A 16,041-nucleotide genomic window follows, 5' to 3' on the forward strand; every position below is an offset into this window, starting at 1 on the left:
CGGGACGTTCTCCTGGTTCTCCTGCGCGGCGAACATGATGGCGGCGCCGGGAGCGGGGCCGGGCCGCGCGGACGCGCCCAGGGCCGCCGAGTCTCGCGCCGCGGCGCCGCTCTCGCCCTTCAAGTAGCCCGCGACTATTGAACCGGCCAATGGGGGAGCGCGCGCCGCGCGCGTCACGCGCCCTACGGGCAGCCGCAAGGGCCAAAACGGCAGCGCGGCGCGGCGGGAGAGGGCGCGGCCTGGGGTGGCGGGGCGGGGCCTGTAGGGCGGGAGGAAGGCCGCATGCGCAGTGCGCGCCGGGCAGCGGCTGCCGCCTCCCGCGCGGGGAGGTGCCTCGGCCGCACTCGGCCCCGCTCGGCATCATTCGGCTTCGCTCGGCCCCTCTCGGCGCCGCTCGGCACCATTCGGCCCCTCTAGGAGCCGCTCGGCCCCTCTCGGCGCCGCTCGTGCGCGGCGGGCGGGAAGCGGCGGCGCGCGGGCGGGGCGGCGGGAGCGGCGGAGGGAGCCAGGACAAATCCTTGGCTTCCCCGTTCGGGGGTCGGAGGGAGCAGGGGGCGGTCTGCCGCGTAACCAGCGCTAGGRCAAGGGGAAACGGCCTCAAGTTACAGCAGGGGAGGTTCAGCATCGACCAGAGGAGGAATTCCTGCAGGGAAAGAGTGGTGGAACATGGGAACAGGCTGCCGAGGGAAGCGGGGGAGTTCCCATCCCTGGCAGCGTCCAAGGCAGGTGTAGATGGGGTGCCTAGGGACACGGGTGCGCAGGCAGGGGGTGAGGGGTGCAGCGTTGGGCTGGATGACCTTGAAGGTCTTTTCCCACCACAATGATTCTGTAATCACTTCTTTATCGTGGYTGCGCGAGATACAAAAGCACACACATCTCCATCCAAAGACCCTTTACTGTGTTCAGTAATAAAAAAGAGACTGAAGAGTACACTGCCTTCCCAGCAAAGGGAACCGAACGCTTCTGGGGAATGAGTTCCAAAGAGCCACGGGAGGAGAGGCGCAGGGGACACCTGTAGAGCACTCCACCTCGGAAGCCGCGGGGGCAGCGGCAGGAGCAGCTCGCACGTCTCACCGCAGAGCTGCTGGTCTGGGCCGCTCCGCACGGCAGCGCGGCCGCCAGCGCGGCTCCCCCCACACATTCAGCACCTGAGCTTCTAGTGCGCCACGTCCATGAAAATTAGTCCCTTCATACATCCCTACAAACGGAAAATACTCACATTTATCGTCTCTAATAGTACTGAAAATATAATTCTGCAAAAGGGATATTCATTATCTGCTTCTCCATATTTCCTTAGCTATGAAGATCATTATGAACATATAAGCTATGTGTGCATTTCACACATACAATGGTTTATACGAACTAAAGTTGATCAGTATTCAATATGGCAATAAATAAGAATAAAATGAAAAGAGTAAAAAGAACAGTAAAACTCTCCCCTCCCCAAACTGATGTATTGGACTTGGTAGGTGACTGCTTTGATTAAAAAACCAATAGCTAAAAGGCATCACTGCGTCCTTTCCTTGGCGCTTCCAAATCAGGCTGCAGCCTCAAAGAAGGCAATTAGTCCATCTTGATCACAGCCATCCAGGATTTCCAGAAGAAGAGGAACTTTGGTTTTCACGTTGGTGCCTTTAAATTTAAATTTATCTATGAAGAGATCGGTGATCATACCTACAAAAGTAAAGTTCCAAGATTTTTCTTTTTTTCCAAGAAAGAAAATCATGTTTTCAGCTATGAGATATCTCTGCTTTTGACTATCTATAGATTATTCTAGACTATTTAATTTTGTTTTTAGAGACAGGACCATTTTTAAACTTGATGTTTTAAACAATGATTTACTTCCAAATACATCCACAACAGTCTCCCATTATCCTCAGATTTCAGCTTAATTCCAAAGGATGTGTATATATATATATCTCAGCCTTAAGAGTTACCCACACGTGAAACACTCAGGAGAAAGGAACAGTCCTCGGGTAGGAAAGGGCATCTCATTATTAAACCTAGCACCTAAGGTAAAAGTGATATGGGGAAGCTCACCAGAAAATGCARCAGAATTTCTTTCACCTAATTGGATCAAAGATTATCCCTTCACATCCTGTGCATATTTTTCTGTTWTTTTTTTAAGCCTTTTACTTCGGCAGAACTTAATCACTCATTCAACTTAGATATATTCATAAATACCATCCGGAATTGGAATACCTTCCTTAATCACATTCATAAAGACAAGGATCATCCGAATATAAAAAGCTGCCTATTAAACAGAAGGTAGAGAAGTCCCTTGCAAATAATCCTGACAGTCACAGCGCCATGCTTATGACACATAATACAGATAGCACTCCTGTATCAAATCATTTCAATGCCRCAGCTACTGGCTTCATAACTATTTTAATCATGTCCAATGTGTGCTCTGAATATTAATTGGAATTTAGGAAAAAAAAGAAAACAAGTTGGGTTGATGAACAAACCATAAAGTCTCTCGAGATGCGCAGGTTGCTTCTTGTATTCCTCAAGCAGCTGATCCGACTCTTCTAAAATGCTCCGGTACTTTGGGAGCAAGAAGTCCACGTTTCCCTCATGGACTTGTAATTCCTCAAAGACATTTTAAATTTTGAAAATTAGAAGAACATAAATGTAACAAAAATGCATCTTAGATCTGACAGGAGAAAATACTCCAGGGATTAAACAGTGTCCTTCAGAATAACTCTTGCTAATTCAGAAATGCCTTAATCTCTAGGTTTTCTAATGCCAGATGTTGCCTGTCACTTTATACACACGGGTCCTCAAAATGCTACATATTACAGCTCTGAGCCCTTTAAGTGCTGCCAGGACAGCTTCACTGCACAGCTCAGCCTCTACAGCACCAATCCCAAAGCTTTCACCAGGCTTTTACTATCAGATCATAGCTTTTACTATCAGATCAAATTAATATAGATCTTTTTATCCAGTACAGAAAGCCTGTTCTCTTCTACACTGAAGGTAATTATGCATTTTGAGTCTTCAKCGCTATCAGCTTTCATCAGTCACCACATTATTTTACTGCTGCTTAATAAGCACCAGTGGCACAGGAAAGTTAAAGGTTTGCTATGCCAAAAAAARCCCAAGACAAGCACAAAACACCAAGAGCTCCAACATCATTACCTATGCACAAATGTAACATGCAATAATAAATTCTCTATTATTTGGTATCTCTCAAGTTTGTCTAATGAGGCCTAAGCAATACTCTTTTACTGGTAACAAAAGCATACAACATGCTGTGTGCTCACTGGTGGGGCAGCTTTTCCACTAAGCAGAGTTCGGACAACTAGTYCAGTGCAAGGAGGAGTCAGCTCCCCGTTCCCACTGTTCAGTTTAAACCCTCTCAACAACAAGCAGTGACTCTGTGTGTTATTCGCTGGTACAAACAGAAGTTTTACTTCAAAATGTGTGGCTCCAACACAACTACTGTGTGTATCTTGGGAGCAGGAATAGGTAACATTAAGGCACATATCTAACTTGAATCATGCAGGGATTTGCTACCATAACCCTCCTGAAAAGCCTCCAGAGAATACTTACTTTCAAAGCATCTATTAAGTGAACCTTCTTGGCCAGCAGCTGCTGATACTCTAGTTTGGGGTGGATAAGCTTTAATGTATACCTCACAGAGTCTTCGTTTATGTCTAGTGGGGCATCAAAAACAGGAACAACAAGCAAACGAGTAATATATTTCATTGTAAATAACATAAAATGAAGTCAAAGACAGTAAAACAGCAATTTTACCATATGATATATTAAGATTAATCTTCCTTTTAGTAGCCTCTTTGGAAAGCACATCTTTTAGGATGGATATGGTAGATATGTTGTCAGACTTAAAAAGTCCCTCGCCTTTTCTATAAAAAGAAAGAAAACTTTTAAACAGACCAACCTAAAACAGCTGTATGCATTACATATTTTCCCATTTTAAAATGTAAGACCCATAATTTAATAATGAAAGCAGAAAACAAACCAACAACCTCTATGTTCGTGACAGAACCACAAAATGGTTGAGGTTGGAAGGGACCTCTGCAGATCCTCTAGTCCAACCCCCTGCTTCAGCAGGGACACCCAGAGCACGGGGCACAGGGTGGCATCCTGGCCATAAAGATTCTTCTCCTACTGGGTGGTTGTATACAGCCATGTCACTCCCTCCTCTCSTATTCACAGTGTAATCTTGTCAGGGAACAGAATTTGTTCCAGGAGTTAACGCGAAGCGGTGTCTTCAAGCACACATAGATAAAGAGGTTTGATCTTATTTGATGCATGACATTAAGGTTACACAAGTAAGATTTTGGATGGCATTCAACGTACTAATATTTTTCTCAGATTTATGATTCTAACATCTGGAAGGCAAACAGGAAGGCAAGCTCCATCACCAGAAGGGGGGAAAAAAAGACCATGTCTATCCCCTACAAGGACCACAACCACTTTCTAGTTGTTAAGTATGGTATCATTACTGTATAGGACTCAATCRGGGTAATATTAGACAGCACTTTTTAATCAAAATTTTCCATTATTTCTACTGGGAGTTTTTACTGGGGACAGGAAGTGAGAGGAATGGAGAGGCAAATACTAGCATGCGCATGAGAATAGTCCTCATAGACTGGTCAAAAATACCCCAGGAAAGTCCACTCTCCTTCAGTAACTATATTTTACCTGTAAGTACTTTCAAGCTGCGTACCCAGAAAGGTGTTCTGAAAATAAAAGGTGATACTCTCTCCAGCTGGAGTCTTTTCAGGAACTTCAGGCAAGCAAAACACAACCCAGGAATGAATTTCAGCAAAACTGAACTGGCCTTTGAGCATCAGCGTATTCATGGGTCTATGACATTAGGAAAGTAAAAACTTGGCATTAGTTACTAGCAGTGGCACCATCAGTGCACTGGTTATCCCTATGAAAATGGAAAATAAACACTTAATTCCACGTGATCATCTTGGTTTTTTGATCAGCATCCTGCCAAAAATAACAGCAGCAACAACATAATAATCTCCCTTGTCCAATTCCAGTATCTTGCGAAGGACATTGCAGATTAGTTTTCTATAACTCAAGACAAAAAACTATGAGAATGTGCAAATTTTAGCTTTATGCCAGTAAGTATGTCAAAATTGGGTAAGAACCAGTTGGAGGTTTCAGACATACCTATTTCAAGTTGTTAAGCTTGAAATTTTTGATAAAGGTAAATAACTGTCAAAAGATATGRCGAAAAGCCTCAAGGGCCTTCCGTTCTGTAAACCACAGACAGACAGCATTTCCATCAAAACAAGGAACACTTTTGCATTTCAAGTAAATACATTTTATATTATTCATTCAATCCTTCAGTTTAAATGATATCAACAGATGGTAATGTAAGATACTGATTAAAGGGGAAGTCAAAATTTGGTAAAATAATGAAGGAAATGGGGAAAAAAGTATTTCAGCAGCTAAGTTAGCAAAGGGAAAGAATTACAACAAAGGAGTTCAGGGGAAGTTGAGCCTGAAATTCAGAAAGACAGTGTCACACAGGACACTTTCCCTTCTGTCACACCCTCAGCTCCACAGACACACAGGGCTGCACTATAACGCGCCATCAATACAACAAAGGCAATAACCTGAAAATACAATGATTAAAATGTCAAAGCAAGCAGGAAACTTTTCATCTGCCTTTTTTTTTTTTGTCAAAAAACAGCTCAAACTCTTAAGTTGAGCATCATTATTTAAACTTGTACTGTTTCCACTGCAGTGCATGAGAAAGAAAAGCATTGTTTTTTCATTGTAAATACCGGTCGTGGTCGATAGAATGGGTTCTCTGATGAAGTGAAAGTGGTTTAATCTGATATTGATGAACTTGGCAGGTTTTCGGTTGAATTCTTGGAGTTACGTATGCTTGAAGTGTCCCRTATTGTCCTTCAATCGATCGAACCTGCATAAATAGGAGGAGAACCCACAAGCAAGAACAGGAGAGAAAAGATGAACTGGTGGGTGTTCAAAATTGAATAGAGATGATCTCTATTTCAGCAGGACTTCAGTACAGTACAGAGTTCATAAAAATCTATGGTCTTTACCACAGTAATAATTGACCATACCAAGAAAAAGCCTAGATAGAGTCTTTCTGTGTTTTGAAGATTATCTTCAGTAATTATGTTTTCACCTATTTTTCCAGTAGTAACCACAGAAATATATGGATTTGGTGGAACATTAGAAAAAAAATAAATGCAATCAAGCAAGCAAACAACCCAAAAATCACTAAGCATGTGTGCTTTAATCTAGAAACTTCCCAGGAAACAAGCAGCAGCAGAAAGGTACTACATGAGAATAACTTGGCTCATCATTTGTTCAGGCTAACCAGTCAATCCAGGAGGAGATACCTAAGCACCACACTGCCACATAGCATATGATTTCCCATGGGAAGTATTTTGTGGCATTTTACCTTAAGTTCAAGCCTTGTAGTGTTTGCTTGGCATCGGTAAGTTGCAAGAACAAAGTTGCTATTTGGCTGTGAACAATAAAAAACAGTGGAATAATATAAAACAGGGCAAATGAAACAAAAATCACCAAATAAGTAGTTTAACTCCATCTATTTAAAACTGCACATAGATCAATCCAAATTCTATTTGTTTTATTTTAATTAAAGAGTATTAAGATATTTGTCCATGCAATCTTCAAGTTTGGTTATTTCCTTCGTTTCCCTTACCTCGGAATCACAGCTGCTAAAACTAACAACAGCCGAATTTTTATCCACATCCAGCAAGTCTATTGGGACATCACTCTGTAGAGCATACAGGGGAGGAAAAACAAAAAGTTTAAGGTCTTGTGTAGCTTCTAATGCACTTATCCTCTAACTCTAATCAATCTTTTCTAATAATGGTGAGGCAATATGATTGCTTCATCATTCATAGGTAAAAGCTTAACAGACATGCAACTTGTAAAGTTTATTTCCAGAAGAATGTGATGATCTTTCTTACAGTGTCCCGACCTCTTGCGTGGCTGCCTTAACTTAAAAAGTGTTTTATGGCCTCGTCTAGCAATAGAAGGCAATACCAAGCATTATCTCACAACTTCCATCCTTTCCTTTAAATGAAAGCAAGCTCTGCAATAAATTCAGGCCTAAATAAAACAATCTGAATATTCCTGACTGAGCTAATACAACTGAAGAAACCATAGAAAGAAGAAACTGCCAACTTGGTATTGCTTAATCTTCCTCTGATTAAGTCCTTTGCCATAAAAATATGCAATAGGAAAAAAAAAATAAATCATACAGTAGTTCCCTACACTTCAGTATGGCAAATTTACCTAGACAGAAATTCTTTCTGGACAAATTTTGCTCYCCAGGTATATCCCAAAAGAAGTTTCACTCACTATCACTATTCTTCTGACTACCAAAGATACTGCAACAGCTGAAATGAATGTTAAGAATAACAACTGATTAATATGGTGTTACTTAGCAGGAATATTTGTCACCAACAACATACAAATTGGTTCAATTGCACAGAAGTGGCCCAAACCATTCTCAAAATGAATCTTCCAGTACAGAAGATAGCAAAAGAAGCACATAGAACAGCTGCATCAATATCCCAAGGCTGCACACTTCAGCTGCCTACCAATTCAGACAGTTAAAAACAAACACATGTTTAGCAGTTTATAGCTTGCCTTTTTAAACAGAAAGTCTCCTCATGCTTTAMTTTTTATTTAAAGATCTGTGAAAGCCAACACGAAAACAAATGCTCTCACCTGTACCAGGACGTTATCTATGGCAGTCTGCACCTCCAAGATGAGGCTGTAGCTGGCATCGTCCTTATTTAATGTGAACTTATCGTTCACACTGAACGCAGGCACTGATGACATGGCAGTACTGGACTGGGAAGCCTGCTGGTATTTCTCACGCTCCTGCAGTACTTTWATCTGTAAGCTTTCCAGTTCACTCCTAGAAAGGAGAAAGCATGGATAAAGTCTTCAGAAAAGTTAACTGTTAAAGCTACCTACCCTTGAAATTAAATATTTTACTTGCCAAGGCATCGTATTTCTAATCTTCTGTTCACTGCTTTCCAATCTCTTCCTTCTCTCCAAAAACAGAAYATACTTTTGATAATATGTGACTACTTCCCTTGCATCATTTAGAAGATAAAAACAACAGAGAAGTCAGGAATTTGATCTTGAACAAGCTGTGAGGAAGATGGCATCAAGAGAGAAGGGATCATGAAACTGTAGATTACTACTGATTTCTGCTTTGACAATGTTTGAATCCATTTCTGAATACACAACTGGTACAGAATAAACCTGATGCGTTCGGGAGGAAAAGTGTATTTCAGCTTTTAAGATCTGAAGTTTTATTACATTTCTTTTTAGTAAAAATTACCTTAAGGATGAAATCTTGCTTTGCATCTCCTGACTCAGTTTTAGCTCTTCACCAGATCCACCTTCTCTGTGGATGGGCTCTGTAGTCAGACCCGTCAGCCACCCTAAACCAATATACAAAGATTATACTCCAAATAATCTATAAATAAACATCTACACTCACCTTTTACATCTGTATGGAGTGACTTTAGCTCAGGATTTTAAAGAGGGAGAATCAAGCTCTAGTTTTATCCTTTTATGGAGGATAAACTCCCCAAAATAAATGACTCTAGACACTGAACATAGGCTTTTCTGAGSTAGTAGTCATTCTACACCGACAAATTGGAAAACGTTACTTATCCTTTTTCATGGAGCAGTTTAAACAAAAAAAATCCATCAATAGGTATTTTTATCTGAGTGTTTAATATTGACCCCTATTGCTTCTGAACAGATTTTTTCCTAATACCAGCACTACACTTGAAAACACTAAAGAACTGTAAAACTATTTATAGCAAACTATGTATTGTATAGTGTATATTGAGAAAAGATGCTGTTGGTTGAAGTGAAAAAACATGTTTTTTTTGTCTTCTTAATGGTGTGATATATAGACTTAGGTGTTTAGACTTCTAGAATTACCTCACCAAGTTAAAACAAATAGCAAAACTGCATTATTATAAAATCCACCACAAAAGTGTGGATTTTACATTCCTCAGGTATCTACTTCAACTACTAAGAATGCCAAATAATGCTGCAAGAATTAAAAAAAAAGCCACACAAGTCCTACACTGATGGGCTTTAAATGTAACCTCTGCTGTTCATTCAGAGCRGTATTTTCCTTTTCTACCTAAGTGTACCAAAACCAGCCTGTTGTACCCCACACTAGAGTTGGCCTTTGSAAAGGCACAGGTGCACATGAGTTTTTCATTTACATTTTTAACCCATCACCACACTCAGCTTCTACTGAGTGTATGAGAAACAGCTTACCTGAATAGGTGCATGCCAAGATTTCATCATATCCATCTTTTCCTACGCAGCCGCCTTGGATTGATGCGATGCTCTCTGATAATGCCTTCAAATAAATACATTCAAGGAGAGGGAAATATCACTGCACCCATTCTAGAAGCTTGGGTGGGTATTTTCTAGGTTTTTTTTCTTTTTTTCCTTTCCTTTTATTCCTTTTTCGATGTCTCAGAAAATACCTACATAGATGCAGAATAGCTAGACACTAAAGGCAAGTGAACTAGCTGATCACCATCAGARCTAAATCAGGGTGTTTTAATTAATACATTTCGACACTGCCTTTGCTGCACGGAGTAGAAAGAGGTGGCTTAAAGTAAAACACTGATGTAACCAYATTTTTCCAGGGATAATCAGCGGTCTGACTGAAAGCTGAAATAATGTCTTTGAACTAAATCCACAATTTTAGCACTTTATAATCAAGGTAACTAAGCCCAGAAAACCCTGACAGCTCACATTTATTATCTTATATGCAAAACACAGATTATGTATGAGGTGGGTTTAGTTTCTTCACTCAGGTGCTTCACAATGAAGCTCCACTTGAGGTTTCCCTGAGGAGAGGGTTCAGCAGTCAGCAGAAACAGGGCATCAGTACAGGGGTGACTCTAGTTTGATTTTTACTCCAGTTAGGATTATGTCACTTTCTGCTTCTTAAACCTCAGCATAACACGTTGGGGTTTGTGCTGTCAACATTACACCCAGCAACAATTTCTTTTAAAAGATAAATGTCATTATAGCTGTAACTTCCCATCTTGTAAAAGCTTYGTATTTTGAAATACAGATTTTTAATTCATTTGGCCAGCAAAGAAGAATATGATGAATATGGACTTACATGATCAGATAGAAGAACAGGATCATCTGCACTCTCGAAGTTATAGACTTCTAGCATACCATCATCTCGTCCAATGAGTAATTCTTTAACCCCATCTCCCACAATGTCAAAACTATCAATACATAAGATACCTAATGAAAGAGACAAGGAAACCACTTGCTTCATCTTTGTTTATGACACATACACACGCCACATTAAACTACTTAATGTAGTATCTACTACATTAATAATATATGACACATACTTAAGCCATATTAAATACATTACACTAAAGAAAGGAATTCTAGGCCAGCTTTTAAAGTTCTGTGAATGCTATTCCTGGCCGAGTGCACTAGAGAGGGCTGAAGTCTCCGATCTGTGGCCGAAGGTCAGAAAAGTGCCAAGTGATTTCACGGCAGCCAACACCAGGCCAACACTAAGAGCCCTCTCCAGGGAGCAACGCTGCAGGTGAACAGCCCTGCCTGGATATCCCTTCTGAAAAACCCCAACACGCTCTCCTTAAGGATTCAACCCTCCCATGTCAAACTCTTCCCAGATGAACTATCTGCCTGTCCACTCTGCTGTACTATTCTTGTTTCTGACAACACAAACAGAGCTGTGATCGACACACTACGACAAATACTGGCTAATTTGACAGAAATAGGGTTGTGGCTTTTGCCAGATGGGGTCTAGAGCATCAAATGACATGTTAGTGTGACAAACCCATCACCACTGAGCGTGGTGGAACCACAWTCTGTGACAAGCAGAGAGGACAGAGAGAGGTAAGGGAGGGAAGGAGGGAGAGAGGAACAAGAAAGAAAAATAGAGCGTGTAAGCTTTAGTGTAAGACAATAAAAATAATCACATGGAATTTGAGCATTTTGAGTATTTCAAAGGAATGGTATGGTCCTACTTAATGCATCTTAAGCGGAAAGTTTGATGTTATCTTTCATGAGATAATTAAACTCTAAAAACAAAAATGYATCCCTGGTGCTTTCCTTTTCAAAGGAGCAAAGACTAATACATGCTGCAGAAGTAAGAGCATACCAAGACTGAAATGCAGAAAGTATTCTGCTSTGTTCTGATCAATTAAGCCATACTGTGCAGCTTTAAGGGAATCTTTGTTCTGTCTTCAGAGAAAACTCTTAAGAATGATTTAACATAAGAAAAAGAGTCTTGGAGGGAAGATACAAGCCTTTCCTCTGAAAAGACCTAGAGACTACTGAACATGTGAAAAACTTAGCAGGCACATTGGCATTTAAAGATCATCCCGAAAAATCATAAAAACCTCAAGGGATTATATATGAATTTGTATTTTGTTTTAACATTTCCACTTTAAAAAACACACTGTAATAACAAAGTTATACTAAAAGACTGGAAAGAGTATGAACAGAAAATCCAAAGCAGGACAAATTGATTAAAATTTAGAAGAAAGAATAAAAGAGAACTTATTCATATTAATATCACATACTGCAATATTTATAATACAGATACAAAATATCTATGAATAAGATCTCTTGATTATAATACTTGTAATAACACCTAACCAAAGCTGGAAAACTAGGGATGAGGGGACTGAGACACGTACCTCCTCTCTTCTTTTCATTTCCGATTTCCCACTTATGTACAGGACTAGAACCAGTAATCTGGACCAGACCCACTTTACCATCAGAAGTTCCAAACACAATTTCTTCTCCAGAATCACCTAAGCACATAAATTCGTTTTAGAATCAATACAACCAAGTAAGTATTTAAAAAGAGTAGTTATACTCTACTTGCCAAACAGTAAAACAAAAAAAATGTTGTACAACAGAACTATCAAGCTTTAAAAAAGAGCCAAATACATGAAAACTGCAACTATCATCATTTCTTGAATGCTAGTACTCTCTTGTGCATGAATATCTTYCTACACCGGAGTTCTGCCTAGAGACCAGGGCATTTACCATCTAGTACTTGAAATTTAGGCAGAGAGGCTTTGTGGTTGCCTTTACAGAAACGGAACAAAGTGGTTCATTAAGAAGATAGATCTAATAGTGARTAGTGTATCGAGAGGTAAGCAAAAAAGAAGTACTTTTCCAAAATAACTCTGAATATTGCTGTCAAATGGTCTAACCTAAACTAAATTAAGCACCAGATTAAGGTACAAGAGGGATTTATATTAGGTCAATACATGTTAACAAGAAGGATGATCTAACTATTTTAAGCTTGATCCTTCCTGATCCTTCTGCCTCATCCTCAGTGCACGGGAGCACTACTCAATATTCTCTTCCACTCGCAGATGCACACGGCTAAGGATTCTCATTAAGAAAAACTACATGTAAGAGAGATATCCAAAACCCAGACTTGCTTGAGGTCTCCAGAAGGGTAGTTTATAGTTACAATAATCATGATATGTAGTCATGATGATGATACATAGGCATGATATATAGTCATGATAAAACTACTAAATCTCATTGCTGCTGAAAGAAGCTTTCAGTGAAATGTGAGTATCATTTAGAATCATCTAAACAGTAATAGTATTTAGCCCCAAATCTCCACAATAACCTCACCAGAGTCTCAACCTAAAAGCACTACAGTGCTCCTCCTGCCATCTCTCCCTTTTCATCTCATTTTTTCTAACTTGCCTAAACAGTATAAATGCTGCAACTCTGACTCAGAAAGTCTTTTTTTTTTTCTTTTTGGTGTGTGTTTGTGAAGGGAAAAACATATCTTTAAACTTCGAATTTGTTTTAGTGACAAAAGGCTTTTCATCCCATTTCCACATATGAATCTTATCCACTAAAACTACAACTAAATCAATTACAATGTCTTAAATAGTATTAGTTTCCCCACTTGCAAATCGGAAGAGGTTACACAAAACCTGGAAGCACTCTCCTCCCTCCAAAAATTTAGTGTTTTTCCAATATTTTGTTCAAGAGCACCATGCAASTAAATTCTCATCTAAATAGAATGTTTCAAAGTACTGCTTCAAACTACCATCAAGCTTTTATTTAGATAGAACTAGAAATGACTTTCCATGGTCACAGCTGTGCTATGTGTTTAGCATCACTTCAAAATCACGGCTGTATGCAATTAACACTTCTAAGCACTAAAACTCCCGAGACATAATAAATTATCATTATTCAGTTATACGTATACTACACATCTTGTTACCTCCATTTCCATTGTTTAGAGCAAGAACAGTAGGTGGTCCAGAAACTTCTACTTCATACAGTAAATCAGATCCCTAAAGACAGTGGAAAAAGGCTTTGAGTATTTTTTTAAACGATACAAACAACAACAAAAAAGGATGCATATGTATAGGTATCCTTTATTCATATAAATTCTCAGTAACTATGGAAGAACTATTTCAATTCAGAAAACAATAAAAGCTTATATAAATAAAACAAAGCATTCAAAATTAAAAAGGTCTTAGAATGTGTTATTACCATATAAAAATTCATTTTATGGTGAGATATACTGAGAATTCATCTGCTACTATGAGACAATGGTTATATTATTTAACATAAGACAATTACTATGACAGTACTTTATGAAAGAATTTCCCAACCTATCTATAGTTACACACTTAATTCACTTGTGTGAATAGCTGTAGTTACATGAAAACACATTGATTTGTTAACCACTTATATCTCTAAATTACAAAACTTATTTATAGCAGATTTTTGTAAATTCTTATTTTGCAAATTTACTMTCATAACTTCAACAACACAGAACTTCATTTCTCAATAAAAAAGCAGTTGTATTCTTTCAGACAGTAACACCATCAAAAAAGATAAAACACACTCGTAACATGTAAAATATGTTGATTCACTTAAGAAATACGATATATGCATATGATTCTATGGCATCAATAYACAAACGAAACGTAAGCAAATATTTTAACCTGTAAAACTCTGAGGACTCTATCCTGACAGGCAAGTACAGGCGTAATGCAATTCACTTTCTCCACAGGAAGGCAGAGGACATCATTGATTTTATCTCCTGACAGGTAGTAGTGCTGGTCTTTGCAGTCACAGTAATGGTTATAGATGTAGCTTGCACAGAGGAAGAGATCTGCTCCCGAGATATGCCTGAGAAGAGGAAAACACTGCATGGAGCTCTTGGGCAAYACAGTTATAGTGATAYTCTTTTATCTGGTTCCAAGTCCTTAGAACACCTTTATAGAAATTTAATTAATATATATTTGATCATATTAATTTTTCTCAAGCCACTTTATGCACRATTTGTTCCAGGTCCTTTACAACAAAATCAAAGAATAAACATGTTGCTCTCCCACAGGAGGGGTAAAGGGCACCATCTCCACAGCCCCAGCTCCCATCCAGGCTCCTGGGCACTCTCTGTGTGTCACAGGAAGCTCCTTTCTGTGTGTCATGCAACTGGTAGGTGCTAGAGCCACACGCACACCTGCAACCATACACTGCACTAAGAGACCTGTTTCATAAAAACATAAACTGMCAAGTTTTTCATTAGAAAAATCTGTTTTCATAAAAACAAATACMTAATTAAAATACATACATGGCTTTGATGCTTTCAGTGAGATTAGTTTCAAATGAAAGGAACTGCTTCCCTCTTTTTGTGAAACCTTTAACTTCTGATCCTGTGGCCACAAAGATTTTCTCCTGTGGTGTATTAAGAGCTCCTCCTAACTCCAGCCTTGCAATTTTCTGTCCTGGCAGTGTCTTGAACACTGGCTGTAAAATAGAAAAGGGATTTTAATCATCCCAACACCGTTTTTACAGCCATCTTTTCACATAAAGGATGATAAACTTACTTTAGAATTTCTGGCAAAACTAATGATACTACAGACTATGTGCAGACAAAAATAATGCCGCACATTTCACCATCACAAAGAAATTAAGCATTTTAGAGCAAGTCTTTTAAATACAAGCTAAACCAAAAAAAGCTTTATAACGTTTATCCTTATTTATCTAAGCTAATTTCACCACTGCTGATAGTTGTGTATTTTTTAATATTATCCCTCTTCCAATACAAAAATATGTATTTAAATAGAAAAGCACTACTTACCACGGCTTCCCCTTTTTTTATGCCAAAACATGTGATGACCCCATCCTGATCTCCAACAACCACCTTTAAGAGTATAGTACAACAACAAGAGTATAGTACAACGTTGCATTTTATTACATTTGCAAATACTCCTTCTTTTAAAATAACACTTTTCCTAGATTAGCCCTACTTTGCTGTGCTTTGGTAAGCATGATTAAGTCCGACAGTACTTATATATATAGCTTATATATATATGCAGCTTACATATCTATACAGCTTATACAGCTGCATGGGATTATGCTTTAGAGCACTATGCAAACTGCTACAAAGAGCACAGTATAGCTTAAGGCCAGTTGTGATGTTAAGTGAGAGCCCTTACTATCCTTTCTCTGCTTCTTGGTGTAAAGGCCAGAAATCATGAGGTGGTCCCCTCCAGGGAGGCGGATCTTCACATTTTGCATTTATCATTTAAAGAAACGCACTACTGACTGCACTGCGTTTTYCTGAAGAACGTTTCTATTAACTTGGACCTATACTAAAGATATTTTTGAAAGCCCTTCTGTTCACATTCTTCTTCCAGCAAAATAGAGGGAACCGCAAGGCTTTCAGTTTCCGCAGCTCTCTGCATCGCAGTCGCTGGGGTTTTCTCCCGCGACGCCGCAGCTGGAGCCCTCGGGGTCGGTGCACACCACGGGGGTATCCCGGTTCGCGCGGGGCGCTCTCCCGCGGGGACCACGCGCGGCTCGCGGCCCAGCCCGCCCCCGCCGCTCGCGCCCGCGCCGCTCGCGCCCGCTACCTTCTGCGTGGCCCTGCGGCCGGACGCGGGCAGCAGCCTCATGGTCTTCTGCGCCGTCACTCCCACCTGCGGCAGGACACGGGTC

At 39.9% G+C, this 16,041-nt stretch overlaps 1 protein-coding gene across 1 annotated transcript in view; it reads right to left on the minus strand.

Moving 5' to 3' along the window:
- Nucleotides 1-906: 906 nt before the first annotated feature.
- Nucleotides 907-16,041, minus strand: part of BBS7 (Bardet-Biedl syndrome 7) — a 15,570-nt gene continuing 435 nt past the window's right edge. The window contains exons 2-19 of the mRNA XM_026042730.1: nucleotides 15,957-16,022; nucleotides 15,182-15,244; nucleotides 14,672-14,847; nucleotides 14,040-14,226; nucleotides 13,307-13,379; nucleotides 11,742-11,858; nucleotides 10,175-10,305; nucleotides 9,310-9,394; nucleotides 8,348-8,450; nucleotides 7,723-7,915; nucleotides 6,686-6,760; nucleotides 6,422-6,487; nucleotides 5,775-5,914; nucleotides 4,672-4,836; nucleotides 3,760-3,869; nucleotides 3,556-3,659; nucleotides 2,469-2,592; nucleotides 907-1,674 (exon numbers count right to left, since the gene is read on the minus strand). Of these exons, the coding sequence (XP_025898515.1) occupies nucleotides 1,538-1,674; nucleotides 2,469-2,592; nucleotides 3,556-3,659; nucleotides 3,760-3,869; nucleotides 4,672-4,836; nucleotides 5,775-5,914; nucleotides 6,422-6,487; nucleotides 6,686-6,760; nucleotides 7,723-7,915; nucleotides 8,348-8,450; nucleotides 9,310-9,394; nucleotides 10,175-10,305; nucleotides 11,742-11,858; nucleotides 13,307-13,379; nucleotides 14,040-14,226; nucleotides 14,672-14,847; nucleotides 15,182-15,244; nucleotides 15,957-16,022 (2,115 nt within the window). The 3' untranslated portion in view covers nucleotides 907-1,537. The remainder of the gene's footprint in view (nucleotides 1,675-2,468; nucleotides 2,593-3,555; nucleotides 3,660-3,759; nucleotides 3,870-4,671; nucleotides 4,837-5,774; nucleotides 5,915-6,421; nucleotides 6,488-6,685; nucleotides 6,761-7,722; nucleotides 7,916-8,347; nucleotides 8,451-9,309; nucleotides 9,395-10,174; nucleotides 10,306-11,741; nucleotides 11,859-13,306; nucleotides 13,380-14,039; nucleotides 14,227-14,671; nucleotides 14,848-15,181; nucleotides 15,245-15,956; nucleotides 16,023-16,041) is intronic.

The sequence above is a fragment of the Nothoprocta perdicaria genome, unplaced genomic scaffold (assembly GCF_003342845.1).
Source record: "Nothoprocta perdicaria isolate Ctin4 unplaced genomic scaffold, notPer1 scaffold_312, whole genome shotgun sequence".
Lineage (NCBI taxonomy): Eukaryota > Metazoa > Chordata > Aves > Tinamiformes > Tinamidae > Nothoprocta > Nothoprocta perdicaria.